The following is a 9,940-nucleotide window of genomic DNA, read 5'->3' as shown; positions in this document are numbered from 1 at the left end:
TTTCAATTTCATATTCGTTTATGGTTTGTCTTTTTAGTTTAAAAATACTAGAAAAAACAGAATATTGCCCCAAACATACATAAACCAGCAATAAAGGGGGGGGGGGCAGATACAGTGTATTTATTTCCTCTTGGTTTCCCTTTTATCTGCCCAGTGTAATGTGTGGCTACCAACACAGCTTTTGTTCTTCCTTTGTTGTAACTTCCTCCCCATAAACCTCCACTTCACAGAGCTGGAGATACTCATTGCGCCCAGGAATCACCACACTCACATAGCGGCCCTCCAGCCCCTTACAGCACAGAGTGAGGGTGAGTTGGGAGACGTCAGTGACGGTGCCACATCTGGGGGAAAAGACAGTAATAGGGTTATTTTATGACACCATATGACAGAATTGAACCCTGCCAGCATGGCCAGATATGGAACGGACCTCCTATAGAATAATTCCTGCTATCCATGGTTATTTATATCTATTATGACAAAGTGCATTTATATTGATAGTACTTTATCCCTTAATATCTTGGAATTAAAAAAAAAATATGAAAAAATAAATGTAAATTGCAGAAGCGGTTAAAATAGACCTCTCATCAATTTGACATTCACTTATTTTAAAGCTTTACTTATCCTTTGATAAAGACTCTTTGGCTCTGAATTACATCTACGTCTAAACTTGAATAATGGAACTGCTTCACTGGAGATCCCTCCCTTAATCAACCTCTCTTTATGCAGTTTCCCATCCACCCCAGTTCCATTAGGGGACACTAATAGAGGCGTATGGGACTCACACTGGGTTGTTATTATCTGGGGAACTTCCAACCCGGATCTCTGCTCCTTTCAGTCGATCGGCGCAACAGTCCCCTCTGTTCACTATGACCATGGAACCGACCCTGTAGTTCTTCTTCAGGTCCAACTGCCACCATGGGCCTTTGTCATACCCAGTAATTGCGCAGGGGCGCGCAAACGTGTTTGTGTCTTTTATACCATCGACTGCCTTTTCTGCTGGGTACTGGGCCGCATAGGTGGAGCTCTGCCTGACCGCTCCCGATATCGCCAGATTTTGTGCTAAAAAGAGAAATTAAATTGTACAAGTTGATTGGTTCTGACATGAACTTGGGATAAAATGGTTTTCAACTGCTCAGAGTTAAAGCAGATCTGGGAGCCGCCACTAAAACACTACACAGAACCCGGAGTCTGACTTTGGCACCAGGCACAAGGTTCCTATTCTGACTCCAGCCGCACCCCCAGAACCCACACCGGTTCTTTACAGTGGGAGAGAGTAACAGCACCAATGTAAGGAACCACAGAGGACACAGACATGGAGGAATAAAACTAGACACATAAGGACAATGCCCTAAAGCCACAGCACTTAATCTAGGCATTCCCCCAGGTATATAAACACCATGGTTCCACACAAGAGCTTGAAGTTACCAACCCCCTTGCATACAGGAGCTGCCACTTATGATTTACAGAGCAGACAAAAGGCACAGAGAAGTTGCCCCGACCAGGGGTATAATGTGAATACTAAGGCTGGTGCCAACCAGTAGCCAAAACATGAGATAGCAAAAAGCCCTAACACCAGTGGGCACAACCAACAGGACTTGGCAGTTTCAGCCCTAGCCTAGCAGTAGAACCCAGAAACATCCCAGCAGTGGAACCCAAACACGTCCCAGCAGTGGAACCCAAACACATCCCAGCAGTGGAACCCAAACACGTCCCAGCAGTGGAACCCAAACACATCCCAGCAGTGGAACCCAAACACATCCCAGCAGTGGAACCCAAACACGTCCCAGCAGTGGAACCCAGAAACATCCCAGCAGTGGAACCCAAACACGTCCCATCAGTGGAACCCAGAAACATCCCAGCAGTGTAACCCAAACACGTCCCAGCAGTGGAACCCAAACACATCCCAGCAGTAGAACCCAGAAAAATCCCAGCAGTGGAACCCAAACATGTCCCAGCAGTGGAACCCAAACACATCCCAGCAGTGGAACCCAAACCCATCCCAGCAGTAGAACCCAAACACATCCCAGCAGTAGAACCCAGACATGTCCCAGCAGTGGAACCCAAACATGTCCCAGCAGTGGAACCCAAACAAGTCCCAGCAGTGGAACCCAAACACGTCCCAGCAGTGGAACCCAAACATGTCCCAGCTGTAGAACCCAGACACATCCCAGCAGTGGAACCCAAACATGTCCCAGCAGTGGAACCTAATTTTTTTTTGACGTGCGTCATTTTTGATGTTTCATGAATTTTTTTAGACAGATTCGCTCATCACTATTAATGGCTGATCCTACATGCTTGCGTGGGTGGAGCTATACCACCTCTAGGTTTGTACTGGAATGGAAGGGATGTAGAAGAAAGGAATTTTTTCCCCCAACACTTTGCCAAAGAGGTGGATTCTGTTCAGGGGCAGATAAGACAATAAAATGTGGGCAAAAAAGAGAATTCTCCTACCTCCTGGCTGGGGGTTGCATGACTGTGCCCACCCAAGAGCCACACACGCCAGCAGAACCACAATGCACTTCATCCTATGGAGAGACAGAATAGTGATACAGTGAGTTTGTTTCTGACTCTTGTACAGCCAAACACCCTGGCTAAGGCTGCTGGGAAATATAGTCCATTACATCTCAATTGCAAGAAATCTAAGGATAAGATCAAGTACAGAATTATATGCACTCAGTGGTGGTGTATAACATTAAGTACTCTTGTGGATATTTATATTGTGGTAACACCAATAGAAAAAAGAAACAGTGAGTTTGTACAGGGCAAGTATAAGGGCTGTCCCAGATCCTAGATTCCAGATTCACCTTTATTTCTGAAATTTTATTTCTATTTCCCTACTTCTTATTCTTATTTCTATTCCCCTTCTTCTTATTCTTATTTCTATTCCCCTGCTTCTTATTCTTATTCCTATTCCCCTGCTTCTTACTCTTATTCCCCTGCTTCTTATTCTTATTCCTATTCCCCTGCTTCTTACTCTTATTCCTATTCTCCTGCTTCTTACTCTTATTCCTATTCCCCTGCTTCTTACTCTTATTCCCCTGCTTCTTACTCTTATTCCTATTCTCCTGCTTCTTACTCTTATTCCTATTCCCCTGCTTCTTACTCTTATTCCTATTCCCCTGCTTCTTACTCTTATTCCTATTCCCCTGCTTCTTACTCTTATTCCTATTCCCCCGCTTCTTATTCTTATTCCCGTTCCCCTGCTTCTTACTCTTATTCCTATTCCCCCGCTTCTTATTCTTATTCCCGTTCCCCTGCTTCTTACTCTTATTCCTATTCCCCTGCTTCTTACTCTTATTCCTATTCCCCCACTTCTTATTCTTATTCCCGTTCCCCTGCTTCTTACTCTTATTCCTATTCCCCTGCTTCTTATTCTTATTCCTATTCCCCTGCTTCTTACTCTTATTCCTATTCCCCCGCTTCTTACTCTTATTCCTATTCCCCTGCTTCTTACTCTTATTCCTATACCGCTGCTTCTTATTCTTATTCCCATTCCCCTGCTTCTTACTCTTATTCCTATTCCCCCGCTTCTTACTCTTATTCCTATTCCCCTGCTTCTTACTCTTATTCCTATTCCCCTGCTTCTTATTCTTATTCCTATTCCCCTGCTTCTTACTCTTATTCCTATTCCCCTGCTTCTTACTCTTATTCCTATTCCCCCGCTTCTTACTCTTATTCCTATTCCCCTGCTTCTTACTCTTATTCCTATTCCCCTGCTTCTTACTCTTATTCCTATTCCCCTGCTTCTTACTCTTATTCCTATTCCCCCGCTTCTTACTCTTATTCCTATTCCCCCACTTCTTATTCTTATTCCCATTCCCCTGCTTCTTACTCTTATTCCTATTCCCCCGCTTCTTACTCTTATTCCTATTCCCCTGCTTCTTACTCTTATTCCTATACCGCTGCTTCTTATTCTTATTCCTTTTCCCCTGCTTCTTATTCTTATTCCTATTCCCCCGCTTCTTACTCTTATTCCTATTCCCCTGCTTTTTTCCCCCTTTTCTGTTTCCCAAGATCCCTTGGGACAGAGCAGTTGCACACAAGGGGCTTAGGGCTCTGCTACTGTACAAGTTCTCATCTTCCCCCGGACATTAAATAGCAACAAAATGATTATTACTTTTGAGTTGAGAGAATTTATTTTTATGATTTTATCATCAACCCACCTCCAAGTAAGAAATCACCATAAATAGAAATAATAAGTAACGTGTGTAAAGATCTCACCTTTTTTGACCAAATCTGTTCTCTGACACTTCTTGCCTTTAACTCAGTTTAAATACTTTCACTGAGTAAATAAATGCCCTGTGGTTCTATTGAATCATTCGCAGAACTGGTTGTTTGCAGAACAGGTTCCAGCCCTTGTATTGGATTTAGCCGAAGGCGAGGGCAACTATTGTCATGGAGTAATCAGTAACGGAGACAAAGACATGGGCAACAGTTGAACCTTAAAAGTTCTTAGTGAGCAAATCATAGGTTCTGATTTAAAAAACAAGTTTCAGCATTGCAAGATGGGGCTGAAATCCTCCCATAGGTTCTGTAACCGTATATACCTGTGTATATATATATATATATACATATATTCTTCATGTATAAACCATGCCAGTGATCTACAGCAGCCAAAATAGCTCATTGTTAGTCGCACCCACAGTAAAGTGTGAAAAATATGTAGAGCGAAGGTTAAGAGGTATAAAGAGTTTATGGGGTTATAAATCACACTGCATTGTTCCCAGGGAGCCCACACCCACAGAAACAACAATTCAGAGGAAAATAAACTGCTCAACCGGATAATTTCTCATTTCAGAGAAGAACATACTGTACATAGAAAATGGGGGGGTAAATGTAATGAACAGCAGTCTGTCTGGTTGATCCTTAGGGGCCATGGAGTCCATTGGGGAAACCATAATAAAACCCAATGTAGAAGGTTCCATTGCTGAAACCCATTGGCCAAACCAAAAGTTTTATCTCAGGGATCACAGCAGTATGTCAGTATTGAGAAAGCTTGTACTGTAGGATGAGTTGGTCAGTACGTACCGTAGGTACCGCTGTACAATCAGGGCTATATATCTGGGGCACTAAAGGTAGGTACCGCTGTACAATCAGGGCTATATATCTGGGGCACTAAAGGTAGGTACTGCTGTACAATCAGGGCTATATATCGGGGCACTAAAGGTAGGTACCGCTGTACAATCAGGGCTATATATCTGGGGCACTAAAGGTAGGTACCGCTGTACAATCAGGGCTATATATCTGGGGCACTAAAGGTAGGTACCGCTGTACAATAAGGGCTATATATCGGGGCCCTAAAGGTAGATACCGCTGTACAATCAGGGCTATATATCGGGGGCACTAAAGGTAGGTACGGCTGTACAATCAGGGCTATATATCTGGGGCACTAAAGGTAGGTACTGCTGTACAATCAGGGCTATATATCGGGGGCACTAAAGGTAGGTACCGCTGTACAATCAGGGCTATATATCCGGGGCACTAAAGGTAGGTACCGCTGTACAATCAGGGCTATATATCCGGGGCACTAAAGGTAGGTACTGCTGTACAATCAGGGCTATATATCGGGGGCACTAAAGGTAGGTACTGCTGTACAATCAGGGCTATATATCCGGGGCACTAAAGGTAGGTACCGCTGTACAATCAGGGCTATATATCTGGGGCACTAAAGGTAGGTACCGCTGTACAATCAGGGCTATATATCCGGGGCACTAAAGGTAGGTACTGATGTACAATCAGGGCTATATATCCGGGGGCACTAAAGGTAGGTACTGCTGTACAATCAGGGCTATATATCCGGGGCACTAAAGGTAGGTACCGCTGTACAATCAGGGCTATATATCTGGGGCACTAAAGGTAGGTACCGCTGTACAATCAGGGCTATATATCTGGGGCACTAAAGGTAGGTACCGCTGTACAATCAGGGCTATATATCGGGGGCAGTAAAGGTAGGTACCGCTGTACAATCAGGGCTATATATCGGGGCACTAAAGGTAGGTACCGCTGTACAATCAGGGCTATATATCTGGGGCACTAAAGGTAGGTACCGCTGTACAATCAGGGCTATATATCGGGGCACTAAAGGTAGGTACCGCTGTACAATCAGGGCTATATATCTGGGGCACTAAAGGTAGGTACTGCTGTACAATCAGGGCTATATATCGGGGGCACTAAAGGTAGGTACCACTGTACAATCAGGGCTATATATCGGGGGCAGTAAAGGTAGGTACCGCTGTACAATCAGGGCTATATATCGGGGGCACTAAAGGTAGGTACCACTGTACAATCAGGGCTATATATCGGGGGCAGTAAAGGTAGGTACCGCTGTACAATCAGGGCTATATATCTGGGGCACTAAAGGTAGGTACCGCTGTACAATCAGGGCTATATATCGGGGGCACTAAAGGTAGGTACCACTGTACAATCAGGGCTATATATCGGGGGCAGTAAAGGTAGGTACCGCTGTACAATCAGGGCTATATATCTGGGGCACTAAAGGTAGGTACCGCTGTACAATCAGGGCTATATATCGGGGGCACTAAAGGTAGGTACCGCTGTACAATCAGGGCTATATATCTGGGGCACTAAAGGTAGGTACCGCTGTACAATCAGGGCTATATATCGGGGGCACTAAAGGTAGGTACCACTGTACAATCAGGGCTATATATCGGGGCAGTAAAGGTAGGTACCGCTGTACAATCAGGGCTATATATCTGGGGCACTAAAGGTAGGTACCACTGTACAATCAGGGTTATATATCGGGGGCACTAAAGGTAGGTACCACTGTACAATCAGGGCTATATATCGGGGGCAGTAAAGGTAGGTACCGCTGTACAATCAGGGCTATATATCGGGGGCAGTAAAGGTAGGTACCGCTGTACAATCAGGGCTATATATCTGGGGCACTAAAGGTAGGTACCGCTGTACAATCAGGGCTATATATCGGGGCACTAAAGGTAGGTACCGCTGTACAATCAGGGCTATATATCGGGGGCACTAAAGGTAGGTACCGCTGTACAATCAGGGCTATATATCTGGGCAACTAAAGGTAGGGACCGCTGTACAATCAGGGCTATATATCGGGGGCAGTAGAGGTAGGTACCGCTGTACAATCAGGGCTATATATCGGGGGCAGTAGAGGTAGGTACCGCTGTACAATCAGGGCTATATATTGGGGGCAGTAGAGGTAGGTACCACTGTACAATCAGGGCTATATATCGGGGGCAGTAGAGGTAGGTACCGCTGTACAATCAGGGCTATATATCTGGGGCACTAAAGGTAGGTACCGCTGTACAATCAGGGCTATATATCTGGGGCACTAAAGGTAGGTACCGCTGTACAATCAGGGCTATATATCGGGGGCAGTAGAGGTAGGTACCGCTGTACAATCAGGGCTATATATCTGGGGCACTAAAGGTAGGTACCGCTGTACAATCAGGGCTATATATCGGGGGCAGTAGAGGTAGGTACCGCTGTACAATCAGGGCTATATATCTGGGGCACTAAAGGTAGGTACCGCTGTACAATCAGGGCTATATATCGGGGGCAGTAGAGGTAGGTACCGCTGTACAATCAGGGCTATATATCTGGGGCACTAAAGGTAGGTACCGCTGTACAATCAGGGCTATATATCTGGGGCACTAAAGGTAGGTACCGCTGTACAATCAGGGCTATATATCTGGGGCACTAAAGGTAGGTACCGCTGTACAATCAGGGCTATATATCTGGGGCACTAAAGGTAGGTACCGCTGTACAATCAGGGCTATATATCTGGGGCACTAAAGGTAGGTACCGCTGTACAATCAGGGCTATATATCTGGGGCACTAAAGGTAGGTACCGTTGTACAATCAGGGCTATATATCTGGGGCACTAAAGGTAGGTACCGCTGTACAGTCAGGGCTATATATCTGGGGCACTAAAGGTAGGTACCGCTGTACAATCAGGGCTATATATCTGGGGCACTAAAGGTAGGTACCGTTGTACAATCAGGGCTATATATCCGGGGCACTAAAGGTAGGTACCGTTGTACAATCAGGGCTATATATCTGGGGCACTAAAGGTAGGTACCGCTGTACAATCAGGGCTATATATCTGGGGCACTAAAGGTAGGTACCGTTGTACAATCAGGGCTATATATCCGGGGCACTAAAGGTAGGTACCGTTGTACAATCAGGGCTATATATCTGGGGCTGCTGGATATAAAGGACAAACCCTACATCTACAGAAGCGCCGTATGTGACGCATGTAAAACTCACGCTGGGAAAGGACATTTTGCTGGAAACTGTGCCAAAATAAAGGCCAAGTGCTACTGCCATTGTACAATAAATACACACCCAGTGTGTCTATATAGGTGTAACACAATATATGAACGTTGGGTTCTTTCCTCTGGTTTCCAAATATTTCTTGCATGCAAAGCATTTTACCCTACAGCTGACAATCCTTTGGCTTCATATTCAACATTTGACCTTAACAGTTTTTGGCACCCCAGATTTTGCGCCTGGATGTGATTGAAAAGACCACCATCATACGCGGCTGTGACTCTAGCAACGGAAACTTCCCAAAGCCGGCAGGTAAGCCGTTTGTTTGCTTACCCAGGGACTTTCCATTGGTCTAGAACATCACACGCTCCAGATCACAGACCTCAGTATCTGTTTTACAGCTGTCGTATCAGAAAGTGTTTGTCGTATCTCTTTAACTTCTACTATATCTATCTGAATCTGTTATATTTAGAAGTATCTGTCAAATATTTGTTTCACAGCTGTTGTGGCTATCTTATTTGCAAATAACTGTTGTTTCTATTTGTTTAATTATCTGTCAATATATATGTTAAGTATGTTGGTCTCTGTGCAACTATTTCCTTCTAGTTCTAATACTTCTAGTGTACTTCCTATTTCTTCCTTTATTACAACTAGTAATGGGGAAATGTTTAGGCAGGCATGGATTCACGGTGAATTTCCGCATTTCGCCATTGGCAGATTGTTTCGTGAAACGGATCAAAAAATTCACCACAGAAAAATTTGCGTGCGCCCAAAAATTGCCGCGGGTGACAAAAGAATAGCCGCGTGACAAAAAAATAGCCGCTCGCGATAAAAGAATAGTCGCATGACAAAACAATAGCCACGGGCGACAAAAGAATAGCCGCACGACAAAACAATAGCCGCGGGTGACAAAAGAATAGCCGCACGACAAAACAATAGCCGCGGGTGACAAAAGAATAGCCGCACGACAAAACAATAGCCGCGGGTGACAAAAGAATAGCCGCACGACAAAACAATAGCTGCGGGCGACAATAGAATAGCCACGCAACATAACAATAGCCACGGGCGACAAAAGAATAGCAGTGCGACAAAACAATAGCCACAGGTGACAAAAGAATAGCCACGTGACAAAACAATAGCCACGGGCAACAAAAGAATAGCCACGTGACAAAACAATAGCCACGGGCGACAAAAGAATAGCCGTGCAACAAAACAATAGTCGCGCGAGACATTTTCACCGTTTCGTGAGTTTTTCGCCATTTTGCGAATCTTTTGAAAGATTCGCAAATTTTTCGATGAAGTGATACGGGACAGATTCGCTCATCACTAATTACAACTAAATAGGACTTGGTGAATGTTTAAAGTTAAGTTATTTGGGGAACATTGTAAAAGTAAATGAGTAGCTGTTACCCAGGAAAACACCTCCAAGCTGTGTGAGCAAGGCTCCAGTTGGTAGGGGGGGAATTTTTGGTAAATTGGTTGGCCAGCCACTTAAAAAAAGATGGGCAACTGGTTGCACCATCTGAGGCAGGACCCTAAGGAAAGGGTTGCTGATCCCCCTGGTCAAACATCAATACAATGGATGGAGCAAAATCATGGGAATTGGGTTACGGCACCCCTTTAAGATACTGGAAGGTTAGACAGAGGTCTCTGGGAGACTCTAATTGATACCCATGATAAA

At 44.8% G+C, this 9,940-nt stretch overlaps 1 protein-coding gene across 2 annotated transcripts; it reads right to left on the bottom strand.

The window, feature by feature from the left end:
• On the bottom strand, positions 1 to 4,324 carry LOC100127632 (uncharacterized). Of its 2 annotated transcripts, XM_018094521.2 has the most exons (4): positions 4,222 to 4,324; positions 2,452 to 2,525; positions 783 to 1,059; positions 1 to 341 (listed from the first exon to the last, which is right to left on the bottom strand). In XM_018094521.2, exons 2-4 carry the CDS (start codon positions 2,522 to 2,524, stop codon positions 167 to 169), a joined length of 525 nt encoding a protein of 174 aa, XP_017950010.1. In that variant the 5' UTR covers position 2,525; positions 4,222 to 4,324; the 3' UTR covers positions 1 to 166.
• Between the last annotated feature and the right edge of the window lie 5,616 nt (positions 4,325 to 9,940).

This window comes from Xenopus tropicalis, chromosome 6, assembly GCF_000004195.4.
Source record: "Xenopus tropicalis strain Nigerian chromosome 6, UCB_Xtro_10.0, whole genome shotgun sequence".
NCBI classification, from domain to species: Eukaryota; Metazoa; Chordata; class Amphibia; order Anura; family Pipidae; genus Xenopus; species Xenopus tropicalis.
The sequence above is the reverse complement of the archived record's forward strand: the minus strand, read 5'-3'. Positions and strand labels throughout refer to the sequence as shown.